The following is a 19,404-nucleotide window of genomic DNA, read 5'->3' as shown; positions in this document are numbered from 1 at the left end:
GGATTGGCCGGCTGGCCCCAACCCCAATTGGAGTGGGGGGCCAAATGGGGGTGGGGCTGCCTGAGGGGAGGGGCTGTGGGCCGATGGGGTGGGGAGGCCAATCAGGGGCCAGGCCAGCTGGGGAGAGGGGCCGTGGGAGGTTGGCCAGCCGGCCCCAACCCCTATTAGGGTTGATGGCAATTGTGGGTGAGGCCAGCCAGGGGGTGAGGTAACAGGGGGTAGGCTGGCCCCCCCTCCTCAATTGGGGTAGGGGAGGCCAATTGGGGACGGGGCCAGCTGCGGGGAAGGGATGCAGGAGGTTGGCCGGCTGGCCCCGCCCCCAACTGGGGTAAGGGGGCAATTGGGGGCGTGGGAGGGGGGGTTGGCCGCCGGCCCCACCCCTGATCGGGCGGTTCGCAAGCTGCAATGGGTGTCATAGCAACCAGTTGTTCTGTCGTTCCAGTCATTACCTTGTTCTGGTTGCTGGCTTTTTATATATATAATAGAGGCCCAGTGCACAAAAATTTGTGAACTCAAAGGGACGGGGGGTCCCTCAGCCGGCTTGTGCCCTCTCGTAGTCTGGGACCCCTCGGGAGATAACGACCTGCTGGCTTAGGCCTACTCCCGGGTGGCAGAGGGCAGGCCCAATCCCTAGGTGCAGCCGGTGGTCGGTCTCAGAGCAGGGCTGATTGGAGGGTTGGGGCACCACCCCGTCACACTCAAGGCAGGGTCGATGGGGAGGTTGCGGTGCCACCCCGTCATGCACAGAGCAGGGCCAATCGGGTTTGGGGCGCTGCCCCCTATCATGCACAGAGCAGGGCCCATCAGGGGGGTTGGGGCGCTGCCCCCTGTCGTGCACAGAGCAGGGTCAATCAGGGGGTTGGGGAGCACCCCCCTGTCACGCACAGAGCAGGGCCCTTCACGGGGTTGAGGAGCTCCCCCCTGTCACTCACAGAGTAGAGCCGATAGGAAAGTTGGGGCACTGCCCAGTCACACACAGAGCAGGGCGGATCATGGGGTTGGGGCGCCGCCCTCTATCACCCACAGAGCAGGGCCGATCAGGGGGTTGGGGCGCTGCCATGGTCACACTCAGGGCAGGGCCGATAGGGAGGTTATGGCTCTACCCCGTCACACACAGAGCAAGGCCCGTGGGGGGTAGGGGGGTTGGGGCACCACACCCTGTCACACACAGAGCAGGGCCGATCAGGGGGTTGGGACACCGCACTCTTTCACACACAGAGCCGCAGGGTGATCAGGGGGTTGGGGAGCTCCCCCCTATCAGGCACAGAGCAGGGCTGATCAGGGGGTTGGGGCGCCTTCCCGTCACGAACAGAGCAGGGCCGATAGGAAGGTTGTGGCCCCGCCCGTGGTCACACACAGAGCCACAGAGTGGTCAGGGGATTTGGGCGCTGCCCCGTCATGCTGATCCTGGTGCCGGGAGGCCTCTCGGCTCTGCTGATCCCAGTGCTGGGAGGCATATTACCCTTTTACTATATAAGATAGAGGCCTGGTGCATGGGTGGGGGCCGGCTGGTTTGCCCTGAAGGGTGTCCTGGATGAGGGTGAGAGTCCCCATTGGGGTGCCTGGCAAGCCTGGATGAGGGGATGATGGCTGTTTGCAGCTGGTCACACACCCTTCAGGGTGGGGGTCCCCACTGGGGTGCCTGGCCAGTCAGGGTGAGGGGCTGAGGGCTGTTTTCAGGGTGGCGGGTGACTGAAGCTCCCAACTGCTCCTTTTTTTCTTTTTTTTTATTCTGGGCCAGCTTTAGTTCTGGCTCCAGCTCTGAGGCCTCTGCTGCTGAATGCAGGTATCTGGTTTGTTTGGGTTCTATAATCGAAACACTGTATCAACTCAAGCTCTGAGATCCCACTGGCTGAAAGCAGGTTTCTGGGGTTTTGTTTAGCTTCTATATTTGTAACTATGTTTCAAACTGCAAGCTCAGAGGCCGCAAGGCAGGTGGGGAATGTTGGTTCCTCCATCACTGAAGCAAGCAAGCCTCATGTTAGTTTCAAGCTGCCTGGCTGCCGGCTGCCATCTTGGCTGGCAGTTAATCTGCATATCTCGCTGATTAGCCAATGGGAAGGGAAGCGGATGTACGCTTATTACCATATTTCTCTTGTATTAGATAGGATAGAAGATTTTTATTGTTGATAGTATTACAGATATCTCCCATTACTTCCCTTTTTCCCCCCTACTCACAGCCCTTACCCACACCCAAGGTCTTTATTACCCTATTGCCTGTGTCCATGGACTATGTATATAAATTCTTTTGTTTATTTCTTCTCATTCCCCCTTACCCCATATTGAGCTATGTTAGTCTCTTCCATGCCTCCCTGCTTCAGCTAAATCCACCTATAAACATCTACTTCAAAACCTAGCTCACTTATCAATGCTTTTAAAAACCTTCACGAATTTCCCAAAGCAAAAGCAATCGTTTCCTCTTCTGTGCTTTCACACTTTATCCATATCTGTATTCCAGTACTTATCTCAATATTTCCATTAATATGTCTAGCTTCCAGGCCAAGTATAAGCTCCTGAGAACAATGTTAATGTATTATTTATTTTTACATCACCAAAATCTTGCTAGGTGTCTGAATGTGATGAAGAAATTTTTGTTGAATCAATGAATGAGTAAATGAATGACTAAAGAAATTATGAGATAAATCTATAAGTTTACTAAAATGATGTTTTAAATAAATTCTAATAACTTTAATTGAAGCATTTATTTTCTAGAACAAAAAGATCATAATTTTAAAAGGATACTCAAAAGGCATTAATCAAAAACAGAATTATCACTTACCTCTGTGTATTCATCAAAAGTGTGATCTTCTGCCTGAAAAGTCTCTATCAGCTCAACTGCAGTGCCATCAAGGAGCCAATTATATTTTTCAACTGAAAATTAATAATCTAATTTAAATATCAATATTAACCTTTTAAAAAGTGCTTTTTTATGTGATCATAGAATGAACTAGCCTATTCAATTAATTATTATTAATTGAGTATTAACATACTAGTACATTAATAGAAATAGAATGGAATAAAATATACTTAAGCAAACCAGGTTAAATACAGATGTTTCAAAATAAAGATAAAAGGGTATGTAATAATCTTAAAATAATTTAAGAGATAAAAATAAGCCAGTTAATAAAAGATTTTGCTTAAGATATCAAGTAAAATTACCAACCTGACTTCATACACACTTGAGAAGACTATAAACTTGAGCTGCTATTCTTATAGATTACTTTGCTTTTAACCTTAACTTAGCTTTCTCCTTATTCCAACATCTCTTCTTTCTATCTTTTGGCTTTATCACCCTGATCCAGTTAGCATTCACTCTTTGGACCAGACAATAGTATTCAAGTTTCTTAGTTTTAATCCTTGATGCTGCCAACAGCCATGTTCATGCTAACTTCTGGCTCTCCCTGCTCTTTCATGACAGCCCCAGACAACCAAATATCTAGCCAAATTCTAGTAAAAATAAAATGTCATTCTTTTATAATAAAAAGATATAATATCATATTTATCACATATACCGTATGTCTCATAGTGTCGTCTTGCACCTTCTAAGTTACGATGTATTTCCACCTTTAGCACATCAAGTGCCCACTGTATCATGTGTTCTGGAAGTTCTGTGTCAAGATTTACAGGTGGTGAAGCTGCTGATAGCCAAGAGGGTACTGATTGGACATTCTAACATAAATAAAAATGACAGTTTATGAAATAACTGTGTAATTGGTCTACTAGTATATGTAGATCTTATATTTTTGAACATTCTTTTCAGGTTTTGGTGGCCCAAGAAAAGATAACTTGATGCAAAATACAGTAATGATTTAAAGTGGTATAGTTTGTAATCTATATATATTAAAAAGCAAGCGAAAGGACCCCAGTAACAACAGGAACAACCACCCACTGCGGCCAGCAAACTAGCCCAATTGGGGGGTGGAGCCAGCCAGCCAACCTCCCACAGCCCTGTCCCCAGGCCAGCCCCACCCTCGATCGCCCCCCACCCCTAAAGGGGGCGGAGCCAGTGGCCAACCTCCTGAAGGCCCTCCCCTTGGTCAGCCCCACCCCAATGGGCCTCCACCACCCCTATAGGCCCCCAATGGGCTCCCCCACCCCATCAGGGGCAGGGCCAGCCGGCCAACCACCTGCAGCCCCTCCCCCTGGCCATCCCTAACCCCAGTGGGCCCCCACCACCCTGATTGGCTTATGGCCTCTTCCCCCCGCCAGCTCTACCCCTGATTGGCTCCCCCACTCTGATCAGAGGCAGGGCCTCTTGGGAGGTTGTCAAAACTACAATAAGACTTCTATGAACAAATGTTATCTTCAACCAGAAGACTTTCTCAAAGACAAAGCACTTTATTTTAACATAAAATAACTTGGAGTATGGAAATAGTTGTAACATTTTATGTATATAAACACTTTATGGAGTTTCAACTCAATTTAAAATTTTGAAAAAGAGCCATATAAAGAAACCTGATAGATAAGGATGAAGTGATACCTGCAGAGCTTCAGCTATTCTCTCTACCAAACCAAAAACAACATCTTCCAAATCTTGAAAGGTAGGGTAAAATTCCATTTTCTCATCATCAATTGTCAATTCCATCTTAAATATCGGCAGCCCTCGTTCATCTTCTTGGTCAAAGAGTTTTACAAATCCTTCTACAGTTCTCTTTAAGAGATCCTTTATCTGCATGATTTTATAAATTACTATTAATTTCAAGAGTACAAGTTCAACCTTTAACTAAAATAAGTGTATAATCAAGTCATTCTATCAATCCATTTAGTCCTGAAAATTATCTTCGTTCAGCACATATGTTCTTTTGTTGTTGTTGTTGCTGTTGTTGTTAATCCTCACCTAAGGACATTTTTTCCAATACTCTTCAGAAAGAGTGGAAGGGAGTGAGGCGTGGGAGAAGAGAGAGAAACATCAATGTGAGAAACATCCACTAGTTGCCTTCCGCATGCACCCCAAACAGGTAGGGAAAGTAAACCTGCAATCCAGGTACATGCCCTTGACCAGGAATCCTACCCAAAACCCTTAGGTATGTGGGGAGACAGTAACCACTGAACCATGCTGGCCAGGGCTGTATTTTTTAATCTTCACCTGAGGATATGTTTTTACTGATTTTAGAGAGAAAGGGGGGGGAGAGAGAGAGAGCGAGAGACAGAGAGAGAAACATCAATATGAGAAAGAAACATTACTCAGTTGCCTCCTATTAGCATCTGACCCAGGATCAAACCCACAACCTAGGTATGTACCCTGACCAGGAATTGAACCCACAACCATTTTGATATATGGGGTGACACTCCAACCAACTGAGTCACCTGTCAGGGCAGCACAGTATGTTCTTAATAAATGTAGTCTAAAATAATAAATGGAAAAATATATGCAAACTTTCATATTTTTATAGAATATCAACAATCTTAAAATGGCAACTCAGAATCTTCCACACTCTAGTTATTTTGCCCCTGATATAGAAAACATTTCAGAAGACCAAACAATATGGTGAAGACTGAGGGTAAGGGAGCCCTGACCCTTATAGCGAGGGTGTCATGGGATGACATGTACATGGGGTGAGGGGCAGTGGTAAAGATACAGCTAGCTGCTATTGTCACAAGAGTCAAATGTTCAATATTATTAATTTTGTGAGCCTGTTACTAAACCTTTGGATGCTTGAAAATCATCACGGTGGGAATATTTATGCCATGGAAATTAGCAAACACTACAAAACAGGGTAGTTGTTATTGTTGTTTCTGGAGAGCCAAATTTCCAGCACACCATTTGGTTAGCGTGAAGCTACTGGAACTTAGAAATGTGCACAATACATGACCAAAGTATGAATAATCTCTCTCTATAAAAGCCAAGCAAACAGCACACCGAAACGACTGGAACGACCAGTCACTATGACATGCACTGCTGCTAGCCAACCGGCCTGATGGGGGGTGGGTGGTTCCTCCACCCCGGCTGGCCCCACCCCCAACAGGCCCCACAATACCTTGATCGGAGGTGAGGCTGGCCGGCCAACCTCCTATGTTCCCTCCCCCGAGCTGGCTCAGCCCAATCGGCCCCCATGGGGCAGTCCAGCTGGACCCCACCCATGCACAAATTCGTGCACTGGGCCTCTAGTGCAGGGGTGGGCAAACTTTTTGACTCGAGGGCCACAATGGGTTCTTAAACTGGACTGGAGGGCCGGAACAAAAGCATGGATGGAGTGTTTGTGTGAACTAATATAAATTCAAAGTAAACATCATTACATAAAAGGGTACGGTCTTTTTTTTTTTTTTAGTTGTATTCATTTCAAACGGGCCGGTGGCCCATGGGCCGTAGTTTGCCCATGGCTGCTCTAGTGTATTCTTATAATTACCCAACTATTGGAAATTTACCCAAACAGACAAATATAGATCTAAATGATCTTCAAAATGTTCCTCATCTCTTTACTTCTCATCAAATGATCATAGTTCTCTTAAGGGGATAAAGACAGAAAGAAAATCATATATATTAGTTATAGTAATATGTTCTTTATATATATATATAATTTTTTTTAGAGGTCCAGTGCACAAATTCATGCACAGGTGGGTCCCTCTGGGTGGCCTGCAGGGATCGGGCCTAAACCCTCAGTTCAATGCCACCTGCAGCTCCTACCTGCTGCTCCCACTCATCCTGGCCCCAGTGTATCTGCCACAGGCTCGTGCCCAATCAGTCCTGATCTGGAGAGGCTCATGCTGACGCAGCAGTGCTCACCAGCCATGAGCCCTGTGTCTGGTGCCCTACTGAGGGGAGTGGCTTGCGGGATCTGGCTGAAACCGGCTCTCCGACATCCCCAAGGGGCTCCTGGATTGCGAGAGCGTGCAGGCCAGGCCGAGGGATCCCACTGGTGCACAACCAGGCCAGGGAGGGACCGAGGAGGGCTCCAGGGCGTGTACGGCTCATCTCGCTCAGTCGGGATCGGCCAGACCCCAGCAGCAAGCTAATGTACTGGTCGGAGCATCTGTTCCCTGGTGGTCAGTGCACGTCATAGCGAGCGGCTGAGCAGCCTTAGCATATCATTAGCATATTACGCTTTGAGTGGTTGTTCTGTCATTCAGTCTATTTGCATATTACCCTTTTATTATATAAGACTAGAGGCCTGGTGCACAAAAATTTGTGCACTCAGGGGGGAGGGGGGCTCTCTCAGCCCGGCCTGTGCCCTCTCGCAGTCTGGGACCCCTTGGGAGATAACGACCTGCTGGCTTAGGTAGGCCTGCTCCTGGGAGGCAGAGGGCAGGCCCAATCCCTAGGTGCAGCCACTGGTCGGGCTCAGAGCAGGACCAATTGGGGAGTTGGGGCACCACCCTCGGTCATGCACAGAGAAAGGCGGATCCGGAGGTTGCGATGCCACCCTCAGTCACGCTCACAGTAGGGCCGATTGGGGGTTTGGGGCACCGCCCCGTCACACTCAAGGCAGGGTCGATGGGGAGGTTGCGGCGCCACCCCATCACGCACAGAGCAGGGCCAATCAGGGGGTTGGGGAGCTCCCCCCTGTCACTCACAGAGCAGAGCCCATCAGGGGGGTTGGGGCTCCGTACCCTGTCACCCACAGAGCAGGGCCAATCAGGAGGTTGGGGCGCTGCCCCTTGTCACGCACAGAGCAGGGCCCATCAGGGGGTTGGGGAGCTCCCCACTGTCAGGCACAGAGCAGGGCGGATCAGGGGGTTGGGGCACCACCCTCTATCACCCACAGAGCAGGGTCGATCAGGGGGTTGGGGAGCCACCACTGTCACACTCAGGGCAGGACCAATGGGGAGGTTATGCCTCTACCCCATCACACACAGAGCAGGGCCCATGGAGGGGGGGTTGGGGCGCCGACCTCTATCACCTACAGAGCAGGGCCGATCACGGGGTTGGGGCGCCGCCACTCTCACACTCAGGGCAGGGCCAATGAGGAGGTTATGGCTCTACCCCGTCACACACAGAGCAGGGCCAATCAGGGGGTTGGGGCGCCGCACCCTGTCACACACAGAGCCGCAGGGCGATCAGGGGGTTGGGGAGCTCCCCCCTATCAGGCACAGAGCAGAGCTGATCGGGGGTTGGGGCGCCTTCCCCTGTCACGAACAGAGCAGGGCGGATAGGGAGATTGTGCCCCCGCCCCTGGTCACACATAGAGCCGCAGGGCAATCGGGGGGTTTGGGCGCTGACCCTGTCACACTGATCCTGGTGCCGGAAGGCCTCTCAGCTCCACTGATCCCGGTGCTGGGAGGACTCACAGCTCCACTGATCCTGGTGCTGGGAGGCATATTACCCTTTTACTATATAGGATAGAGGCCTGGTGCACGGGTGGGGACCGGCTGGTTTGCCCTGAAGGGTGTCCTGGATCAGGGTGGGGGTCCCCACTGGGTTGCCTGGCCAGCCTGGTTGAGGGACTGAGGGCTGTTTTCAGGCTGGCGGGTGACTGAAGCTCCCAACTGCTCCTTTTTTTCTATTTTGTTTTTTTTATTCTGGGCCACCTTTAGCTCTGGCTCCAGCTCTGAGGCCTCTGCCACTGAAAGCAGGTATCCGGTTTGTTTGGGTTCTATAATCGAAACTCTGTATCAACTCTAGTTCTGAGATCCCGGGGGGCTGAAAGCAGGTATCTGGGGTTTTGTTTAGCTTCTATATTTGTAACAATTTTTCAAACTGCAAGCTCAGAGGCCACAAGGCAGGCGGGGAACCTTGGTTTCCTCCGTCACTGAAGCAAGCAAGCCTCATGTTAGTTTCAAGCGGCCTGGCTGCCGGCCGCCATCTTGGCTGGCAGTTAATTTGCATATCTCGCTGTTTAGTCAATGGGAAGGGTAGCGGATGTACGCTAATTACCATGTTTCTCTTTTATTAGATAGGACTAGAGGCGCGGTGCACAAAAATTTGTGCGCTCAGGGGGGAGGGGGGCTCCCCTCAGCCAGGCCTGTGCCCTCTCGTAGTCTGGGACCCCTCGGGAGATAACGACCTGCTGGCTTAGGCCTGCTCCCGGGTGGCTGAGGGCAGGCCCAATCCCTAGGTGCAGCCTCTGGTCGGGCTCAGAGCAGGGCCGATTGAGGAGTTGGGGCGCCGCCCCCTGTCATGTACAGTGCAGGGCAGGTTGAGAGGTTGCGATGCCACCCTCAGTCATGCTCAGGGTAGGGCCGATTGGGGGGGTTGGGGCACCGCCCCCTGTCACACTCAAGGCAGGGTCGATGGGCACGTTGCGACGCCACCCCCTGTCACGCACAGAGCAGGGCCCATTAGGGGGTGTTGGGGCTCTGTACCCTGTCACGCACAGAGCAGGGCCCATCAGGGTGTTGGGGAGCTCCCCCCTGTCACACACAGAGCAGGGCCGATCAGGTGGTTGAGGTGCTCCCCCCTGTCACTCACAGAGTAGGGCCGATAGGGGAGTTGGGGCACTGCCCTCTGTCACACACAGAGCAGGGCAGATGAGGGGGTTAGGGCACTGCCCTCTATCACCCACAGAGCAGGGCCGATCAGGGGGTTGGGGCACCGCCACTGTCACACTCAGGGCAGGGCCGATGGGGAGGTTATGGCTCTACCCCATCACACACAGAGCAGGGCCGATCAGGCTGTTGGGGCGCCACCCTCAATCACCCACAGAGCAAGGCCGATAAGGGGGTTGGGGCGCTGCCCTCTCACACTCAGGGCAGGGCCGATGGGGAGTTTATGGCTCTACCCCGTCACACACAGAGCAGGGCCGATCAGGGGGTTGGGGCGCCGCACCCTTTCACACACAGAGCCGCAGGGCGATCAGGGGGTTGGGGAGCTCCCCCCTATCAGGCACAGAGCAGGGCTGATCAGGGGTTGGGGCGCCTTCCCGTCACGAACAGAGCAGGGCCGATAGGGAGGTTGTGGCCCCGCCCCCTGTCACACACAGAGCCGCAGGGCGATCAGGGGGTTTGGGCGCTGCCCCCTGTAACACTGATCCCAGTGCCAGGAGGCCTCTCCACTCCGCTGATCCTGGTGCAGGGAGGCATATTACCCTTTTACTATATAGGATAGAGGCCTGGTACACTGGTGGGGGCCGGCTGGTTTGCCCTGAAGGGTGTCCTGGATCAGGGTGGGGGTCCCCACTGGGGTGCTTGGCCCGCCTGGGTGAGGGGATAATGGCTGTTTGCAGCTGGTCACACACCCTTCAGGGTGGGGGTCCCCACTGGGGTGCCTGGCCAGTCTGGGTGAGGGGCTGAGGGCTGTTTTCAGGCTGGCGGGTGACTGAAGCTCCCAACTGCTCCTTTTTTCCTTTTCTTTTCTTTTTTTATTCTGGGCCAGCTTTAGCTTTGAGGCTTGACTCCAGCTCTTAGGCCTCCGCTGCAAAAAGCAGGTTTCTGGCCATTGTTTTCCTTCTGTATTTGAAACAATGTTGCGATCCTGCTGGCTGAAGCCCGGCGCACTAAAGCAGGTTTCTGGGGTTTTGTTTAGCTTCTATATTCGTAACATAGTTGCTTAGAGTTGCAGCTCAGAGGCCTGCAGCGGCAGGCGGGGAACGTTGGAGTCCTCCGTCACTGAAGCAAGCAAGCCTCATGTTCGCTTTAAGCTGCCTGGCTGCCGGTCACCATCTTGTCTGGCAGTTAATTTGCATATTGCCCTGATTAGCCAATGGGAAGGGTAGCGGTCGTACGCTATTTACCATGTTTCTCTTTTATTAGATAGGATTATCCTTTTAAAGATACATTGCAAAATTCATAAAATCTTTGGATATCTTTACCAGCCATAGGAGAAGGTTCTTTGTTTTAAAAAAATTTTTTTCATTGATTTTATAGATAGAGGTAAGGAGAGGGAGAGAGAGATATAAACATTGATAAGAAACATCAATATCAACTGGCTACCTCCTGCATGCCCCATACTGGGGATTGAGCCCACAACCCAGGTATGTGCCCTGACCAATAATCGAACTGCATCGATACTTAACCACTGAGCCACACCAGATGGGCCACAGGGAAAGTTTTTATTCAAAACTCTTTTTCTAGCCCAGCCAGCATAGTTCAGTGATTGAGTGTCAACCTATGAATTGACCCAGGTTGCAGGCTCGATTCCCAATTTAGGGTGTGCAGGAGGCAGCCAATCAATGATTCTATCTTCTCATTGATGTTTCTATCTCTCCCTCCCTCTCCCTTCCTTTCTAAAATCAATAAAAAATAAGTAAAGACTATATAAAATCGCCGAACCGGTTTGGCTCAGTGGATAGAGCATCGGCCTGCGGACTGAAGGGTCCCAGGTTCGATTCCGGTCAAGGGCATGTACCTTGGTTGTGGGCACATTCCCAGTGGGGGGCATGCAGGAGGCAGCTGATCGATCTCTCTCATCGATGTTTCTGGCTCTCTATCCCTCTCCCTTCTTCTCTGTAGAAAATCAATAAAATATTTAAAAAATAAATAAATAAAATAAAATGATACAGCCACTTTGGAAAAAGTCTGGCAGTTCTTAAAAAATTAAAACAAACAAACAAAAAAAACCCCTCTTTTTCTAGAATTGTTTTTCTGCCATAGTAAAAACCTGAAGAGCATAAAATTAATATTCTCTTTCTCTTTGTCATTTAAAGATGATCAATAACGTTTTGAACCAAGATTTTACAGTGAATGAAATGAGAATCCATCAACTTGGAATTTCATAATTTAAATAAAAAATGTTTACTAGGATAGTCCTTTTGTTAATATACTTCAATAAAGCTTATAGTCTTTAAGCATGAGCCCAGTAATCATTCACAATATTGATACATACTTCTAGACTTTCCATTTTAGATTGTTTCAGAAATAAAGCATTTTTCTGCTTAATTTATTAAAATAAAATTATGTTGAAAGCAAAGATCAACAGTAATTAATATCCAAATGCGAGAAGTCCTTCAGAAGGCTGAATGGGGCTTTGAAATTCAGCAGGGCTGAATATCTGCATGTTACCTGCTGCTAACTGAGTGGCCCAAGGCAATCCCCTAACCTGATAATCTTTTACTGTTTACTAAACTTTACCTTTGATATGCCTGTTTGCATTCCTAAAGGGTAATTGTGTATTCTAGTAAATGAAAAGGAGATGGATCCGGAGATTCAGTGGAGCTTAGTCACTAGAACTAAGTTTCCATCTGGCTTCCCCCATAATTTCTAAATTTATATATCTTGTCTTGTATATTAATTTGCATGTCAGCTCTTTCTCCAGGCTTTGAACCCAAGCTATGCAGGCTGTGGCTTCACAAAATTATAGTAAAAATATTTTTATAACTTACTTCAAAATAATTACTTAACACTTTGTCTAAATGTCTGAATAGAATTTTATTTAAAACTAGGGGCCTGGTGCACGAAATTCGTGCACTGGGTGTGGGGGGGGGGGAGTGTCCCTCAGCCCAGCCTGCCCCCTCTCACATACTGGGAGCCCTCAGGCATTGACCCCCATCACCCTCCAATCGCAGGATCGGCCCCTTGCCCAGGCCTGATGCCTCTGGCCTAGGTGTCCGGCCTGGGCAGCAGGGACCCGCAGCTGCAGTGGCCCCACGATCGTGGGCTTCGCTTTAGGCCCAGGCAAGGGGCCCCTAGCTCCCGGGACTGCCAGCTTCCACCGTGCCCAGCTCCCATCGCTGGCTCCACCCCTACTTCCTGCTATCACTGGCCAGGGCGGAAAAGGCACCTGATTCTCCAATCATGGCTGGGGGGCAGGGCAAAGGCGGCCCCAGGGCCGCCTTTGCCCTGCCCCCCAGCTCTTAGCTCCCCCCTGGGTTTCCGATCACTGTCAGTGGCAGGGGGCTTCTTCCTGCTTTCCCTTTCGCCTCCCTGCATTGTGCCTACATATGCAAATTAGCCGCCATCTTGTTGGCAGTTAACTGCCAATCTTAGTTGGCAGTTAATTTGCATATAGCCCTGATTAGCCAATGAAAAGGGTAGCTCGTACGCCAATTACCATTTTTCTCTTTTATTAGTGTTGACTAGAGGCCCGGTGCACAAAATTCATGCACTCGAGGTGGGGGGGGAGGGGGGGGAAGTGTCACTCAGCCCAGATTGCGAGAGGGTGCAGGCCAGGCCGAGGGACCCCACCGGTGCACAATCGGGGGTAGGGAGGGACATGGGAGGTTGGCCAGCGGGGAGGGACCACAGGAGGGCTCCAGGGCATGTCCAGCCCATCTTGATCAGTCCCAATTGGCCAGACCCCAGCAGCAAGCTAACCTATCGGTCAGAGCGTCTGCCCCCTGGTGGTCAGTGCATGTCATAGTGACTGGTCGACTGTCTCCCCAATGGTCATTGCACATCATAGCGAGCAGCTGAGCGGCCTTAGCATATCATTAGCATATTACACTTTGATTGGTTGAATGGCTGACCAGAAGACTGGACACTTAGCATATTAGGCTTTCATTGTATAGGATACCAAACTAATTTTAATAACATTATCACTTAAAATACATAAAACATATTTACCTGATTTGACATAAGTGTCGAAACACAGTTATAAAATGAATCCAACTTTTCAGGTTTAATGCCTTCAAGAGCTTCCTTCTTAGTAAAAAGATTTATAACCTTTGTATACCATGTGTTCATTATCTTCTCTTCTGCCTTCCTAGCTTGTATTGATAGATCATTTTTCAGTGATTCACAATCAATTGGGCCTTTAGCTCTATTTATCAGAAAAATAAAAATGATTTTAAAGCAAATGATAGATACTCGTCTTGATATGTAATTGTTAAAACAAATAAAAAAATTTAAAATTTTTTGAAATCTAAAGAAAAGTTCTGAAGATTTATCAGTGAGTTTTAAAAATTATATAGTCAAAAATATAAAGACTCAAACAGGAGACAGTCACATTTTAAATGTTAATTAATAAATATGGGTTTTACCTAATTCCTGTTAAGTCCAGCAAAAGTGTATTAGCAAATGTCTTGTAACCAAGGTCCAGTAACATCTTCATAATTGGATGAACAATGTGCAAATTAGATAGTATTTGACTTCTTGCCTGCACATAGCTACAATGCCAAGGATTGGAATAATCTAGGCCTCTGGAAAGCAATACACCATGTTAAACAGGATTCAAACAATATACTCTAAGTTTTAGGAATAATGTTTATGATATGGAATTAATATTAAAGAGAGAAAACTGCAGATTAAGATGAGGGAAATCCTAAGGGCATGGAAGCCTTAGGAAATATGCATGTAATAAAAATGCATCAAGATTTTGAAAGTACACTATCCTCAGAGAGATCAGAGGTCATTTAAATTTTTTAAATTAAATTATTGGAGTAACATTGATTAATAACATGGTTTCAAGTGTACAACTTTATAATACATCTGTATATTCCATTGTGTGCTCACCAACCTAAGTCTAGTCTCGTGTCACCAAATATTTGACACCCTCTATCCTCTTCATACTCCCCCTACCCCCTTCCCCTCTGCTAACCACTATACTGAGAACAAAGATCATTTGTGGGTAAGGAAGGCTGATGGGCCAGGCATGAGTACCCTACTAACTTCCACTGTGCTCTGGCTCAGTTACCTTCGGCAGAGATAAATCCACACAGTCCTTAGTAATGGGGAGAAGGGATGGAAAAATCTATTTGGCATACACCGAAGCTCACTTAAGGTCAAATTGAACTGTGCATCCATATGCACAGTTCCCCTAATTGTATAGACTAAAACTACATAAGTACAGTATAGAGGATACTTTGGGGGAGAAAGAAAAAACAGCAGTAGTACTATTTTTTTAGGTGTGTTCAAAATACCTTTGAGTTTCACAGCTGTAGACTTAAATAAAAGGTCAGTTTATTTTCTTTTTCTTAAATATTTTTATTGATTTCAGAGAGGAAGGGAGAGAGAGAGAGAGAGAGAGAGAGAGAGAGAGAGAGAGAGAGAGAGAGAGATGGGTGGAAACATCAGTGATGAGAGAGAATCATTGATCGACTGCCTCATGCCCTTCACTGGGGATCAAGCCCACAACCCGGGCATGTGCCCTTTACTGGAATTGAACTCAGGACCTTTCAGTCCACAGGCCGACACTAAGCCAAACCAGCCAGGGCAAGATCAGTTTATTTTCAATCTATTATCAAAACCTAGGTGTAACACTGTTTTGAAAATAATTTACTCACACAGGGAATTCAGGTAAAGGACCTCCATCATCTTCAAGCCAGTTAACTGGAGGTTTCACAAGAACACTCTTCACTAAAATACATATATGTATTAATACTTCTTGAAAACCATTTAAAGATTATCAATAACATTTTGAACCAAGATTTTACAGAGAACGAAATGAGAATCCATCAACTTGGAATCTCATAATTTCAAAAAAAATGTTTACTAGGATAGTCCTTTTGTTATTATACTCCAATAAAGCTTATACTCTTTAAGCATGAGCCCAGTAATCATTCATAATATTGATACATACTTCTAGATTTTCCTCCCATTTTAGATTGTTTCAGAAATAAAGCATTTTTCTGCTTAGTTTATTTAAATAAAACTATAGTTATTTTCTACAACTCAAATCAAAGTTTCTAACTCTTGATATTGAATGGTACAGTTTATTGTACATTAAATGAGTATAAGAAAAAAATCCCTTTACTTGCAACAAAATAACACTTTTGATACTGCTTTGGCCTTACTTTGAAGGTAAATTCAAATATGGTACAGCTTTAGTAAGTTCTCAGTTATTCTCTTTCCGTCTACTGAAAAGTCACTGCCATGGCCTCTCAAGAAAATTTATTCCAATAAAAACTGCAAAGGTTAAATCCCTACTAAATCTCCCCAAATCTGTTAATTTTATCTTATAATCCAGTACATAGTGTAGCAAGAATTATAAAGACAAAGTGAAATTTTAAAAAGCTATTTAGCTAATAAGCATATAAAAAATTACTAAAAATGGCCTTAAATTGCAAATATTTTGACATTATAGGCTCAAAATAAACATTTAAATAAAAATAATATTTAAGAATACATATAGCTAAAAATATAACATGCATTATTCATATTTCTGCTGTTTATTGGGAGGAGCAGGGGAGCAACGGTGCTATATATTACTTACCCAGATACCTCTTCGTGCTTTTTTCAAAGTCACTTGACACTTCACTGATGAGACTTTGAAGGAGTTCCTCTCTTTTTTTCCCTTGCTTTAAAGACTCAGGTACCAGCATTAACATGTGATCCAGCCATTCTTGCTGAATAGGTACTATAGGACTACTTTCTACACATTGCTTCATATAAATATAGTTCAACTGAGAACGTAATAAGAAAAAAGTAAATGTTCTAAATGAAGTAGCATTTCAATGTAACTACTAAGCTCTGTGTTCTCAAGACAAAATTTTCCCTGAGAATAAAAATACTAGTATATTGCGAAATAACATACTTTCAGAATAAAAAGATTTTAACCCAAAGTACAATCTACAGATACCATTTTATATTCTTTATTTATGATAAGTTCTCACCTAAATAATGTTCTTGGTATATTTCTCCTTTTCTCAAGGCAAAACAAAGACCTTTTATCTAACTTCCTTAACTCAACAAATATTCACAAATTCAACAAATATTTAGATATTGTTCCAAATGCTAAGGATACAGTAGTAAAAACAAAACATACAAAGCCCATGCTGTCTTGGAGATTATATTCTGGTACAAAGCAGTATAGTATAATTTCATAAATTCTCCCCTAGCAATGAGAAGTATAACAAAAATAGACACAAATAAATAGAAAGACAACACTAGATCTTGGTGAAGACATTTTAACATCATGAAAATTTCAGTTGGTGCCAAAATTAATTTAATGCAATACTAATATAAATATCTACACATATTTTATGTAACTGGACAAGTTAAGCATAGAATTCATGTGGAACAATAAACATGTGAGAATAACCAAGAAATCCCGGAGAAAGAAAATCTACAAAAAAGGACTAGCCCTAGGAGACATTAAAATATACTACAAAATTTATTTAATTAGAACTGTGCAGTACAGGTGCATTAATAGATAAATCAGTGGTAAAAAATGAAAAGTCCAGAAATAGGTCCAGTTCCTAAGAAATTTTAGTATATGGTAAATGCGGCATCTCAAATCACTGGAGCAAAGATGAAGTTGTTTCTTTTTATTTTATTTTTTATTGATTTCAGAGAGGAAGGGAGAGAGAGACAGAAACATCAATAATGAGAATCACTGATTGGCTGCCTCCTTCATGCCCCTTACTGGGGATTGAGCCTGCAACCCTGGCAAATAAACTGTGACCTGGTTCATAAACCACTAGTTCTGGGATAACTGGTTAGCCATGTGGAAAAAGAAAAATATAATCAATACCTTACACTATACACAAGAATTAGTTCCAAATAGTTCAGGAATTTAAATTAAACAGTGGAACTATACAAAGACTAGGGGGAAAAGAATAAATTTTTCTATAACTTGAGTGTATAGAAAAATTTCTCTGCTTCAAATTCCAGATACACAAGGGAAAAAATAATTGAAAAATTCTGACTACATAAAAATATTTGCATGGTAAAAAAAAAAAGTCACAATATGAAGGTCAAAAGACAACTGACAATCTGGTATAAAATATTTGCAATATATATCTCAAATAAAGTATAAAAAATACTTAAATTTAGTAAATGGACGAACCTTGAGAACATTATGCTAAATGAAATAAGCTGGTGACAAAAAACCAGCATATTATTCCACTTATATGAGGTATCCAGAGTAGTCAAACTCAAATTCATAGAAACAGGAAATAGAATGGTAGTTGCCAGGGACTGAAGAGAGAGGCAAATGGGGAGTTGTTATTTAATAAGTTTCCGTTTTGAAAGATAAAGTTCTGGTAATGTGTTGCACAACAATATGCAAATACTTAACATCATTAAACTGTACACTTAAAATGTTTAAGATAATTTTTTTGTTAGCCCAGCCAGCATGACTCCGTGGTTGAGTGTCAACCTATGAACCAGGAGGGCACAGGTTCAGTTCCCAGTCAGGGCACTTGCCTGGGTTGTGAGCTCGATCCCCAGTTGGGGTGTGCAGGAAGCATCCAATCAATGATTCTCTCTCATCACTGATGTTTCTATCCCTCTCTCCCTTACTCTCTGAATAAATAAAAATATTAAAAATAATAATTTAATGTTAGTTGTATTTTATAATTTTTTTTAATTTAGGGGAAAATAAGACCAAAATCCAATAGAAAATTAGGCAGAAGATATAAACCATTTCACAATAAAAATATTATTAAAATGGCCCCTAAACTTATGAAAAAAATGTTAATCTCACTCATAATTAGACAAAGCAAATTTAAACCATCCTGAGATCCCATTTGTCAGCTAATTGAAAAAAAAAATACAGGTCCCACATACTGTGGTAAGACTATAAAAAAGCAACACTCTCATAAACTGTGACTAGGAAGGCAAACTACCACAACTCATGTGGAATGAAACTTTGTAATATCTAATAAAACCACATATTGACGCAGAAGTTCCACTTTTAGAAACTGAAAATACACTGTCAACAATATGGAAACACACATACACAAGGTTATTCACTGCAGCAAAATACTGGAAGCATTTAAGAGGTGTTGAATAAATTATTATATATTCCACACATTGGTAGTCTGTGCAGCAGTAAAAAAAATGAGGAAGTTGAATCAACACCTTAAATGTACACAATGTTATATATCAATTATATATTGATAAAGCTGGCAAAAAGAAAAGAATGAAAATCTGTATGAACTAATATGGAATGAGTTCTAGGATAAACAAAATGCAAAAGAATACTTATAATCTGATGCATTTTGTGCAAGATAAAAGAAAAAACATATATGTTCTTTTATAAAAAATTAATCACAGGAAAAATAAGCCAGAAATAATGACCTTGGTTATATAAATGGAGAGTATTGGAATGGGTAGAAAATTTGGGGAGAATGAGAACAGAGTAAAAGGGACAGAAGTATACATTTTACTATAGTTCTGACTTTTAAGCCATGCTATTGTTTCACATGCTCAAAATATAAGTAAAGAAAATCAGTAAGAATGGGGGGAAGAGAAACTCAAAATTTAAAACACACACACACACAAAGAAATGAAGCTAACTGGATATCAACTTAATAATATGGTCATACTGGAAGAGGTATAGAACTAACCATGGTAACTTTTGAACACAGCATTTAGACTGTGTACCTTCAAGCTAAGTACAAAAAAATATATAGAAAAACACTGAACTATAGTGAATAGGTTTGTTTTCATGTGTTATGAGTTACTAATTTTACAACTGTTTATGTATATTTTAGGATTTAACAAAATCTATATATATAAAGGCCTAATATGCAAAGTGTCCCCTCAGGAGTTCAACCAACCGGGAGTTCGACCAACTGGGAGATCGATCACTCGCTATGATGTGCACTGACCACTAGGGTGTGGCACAGAATGAAGGGAGGACCTGGCCAGCAGCTGGCAGCTGCTAGGGAACCTACCTGTACACAAATTTCATGCACTGAGCCTCTAGTA

The 19,404-nt window shown here is 44.8% G+C and overlaps 1 protein-coding gene across 1 annotated transcript in view; it reads right to left on the bottom strand.

Moving 5' to 3' along the window:
- Positions 1-19,404, bottom strand: part of DNAH12 (dynein axonemal heavy chain 12) — a 283,964-nt gene that overhangs the window by 238,758 nt on the left and 25,802 nt on the right. The window contains exons 7-13 of the mRNA XM_059663211.1: positions 15,962-16,151; positions 15,033-15,105; positions 13,791-13,949; positions 13,375-13,570; positions 4,481-4,669; positions 3,513-3,669; positions 2,780-2,871 (exon numbers count right to left, since the gene is read on the bottom strand). Coding sequence (XP_059519194.1) covers positions 2,780-2,871; positions 3,513-3,669; positions 4,481-4,669; positions 13,375-13,570; positions 13,791-13,949; positions 15,033-15,105; positions 15,962-16,151 — 1,056 coding nt within the window. The remainder of the gene's footprint in view (positions 1-2,779; positions 2,872-3,512; positions 3,670-4,480; positions 4,670-13,374; positions 13,571-13,790; positions 13,950-15,032; positions 15,106-15,961; positions 16,152-19,404) is intronic.

This window comes from Myotis daubentonii, chromosome 14, assembly GCF_963259705.1.
Source record: "Myotis daubentonii chromosome 14, mMyoDau2.1, whole genome shotgun sequence".
NCBI classification, from domain to species: Eukaryota; Metazoa; Chordata; class Mammalia; order Chiroptera; family Vespertilionidae; genus Myotis; species Myotis daubentonii.
The sequence above is the reverse complement of the archived record's forward strand: the minus strand, read 5'-3'. Positions and strand labels throughout refer to the sequence as shown.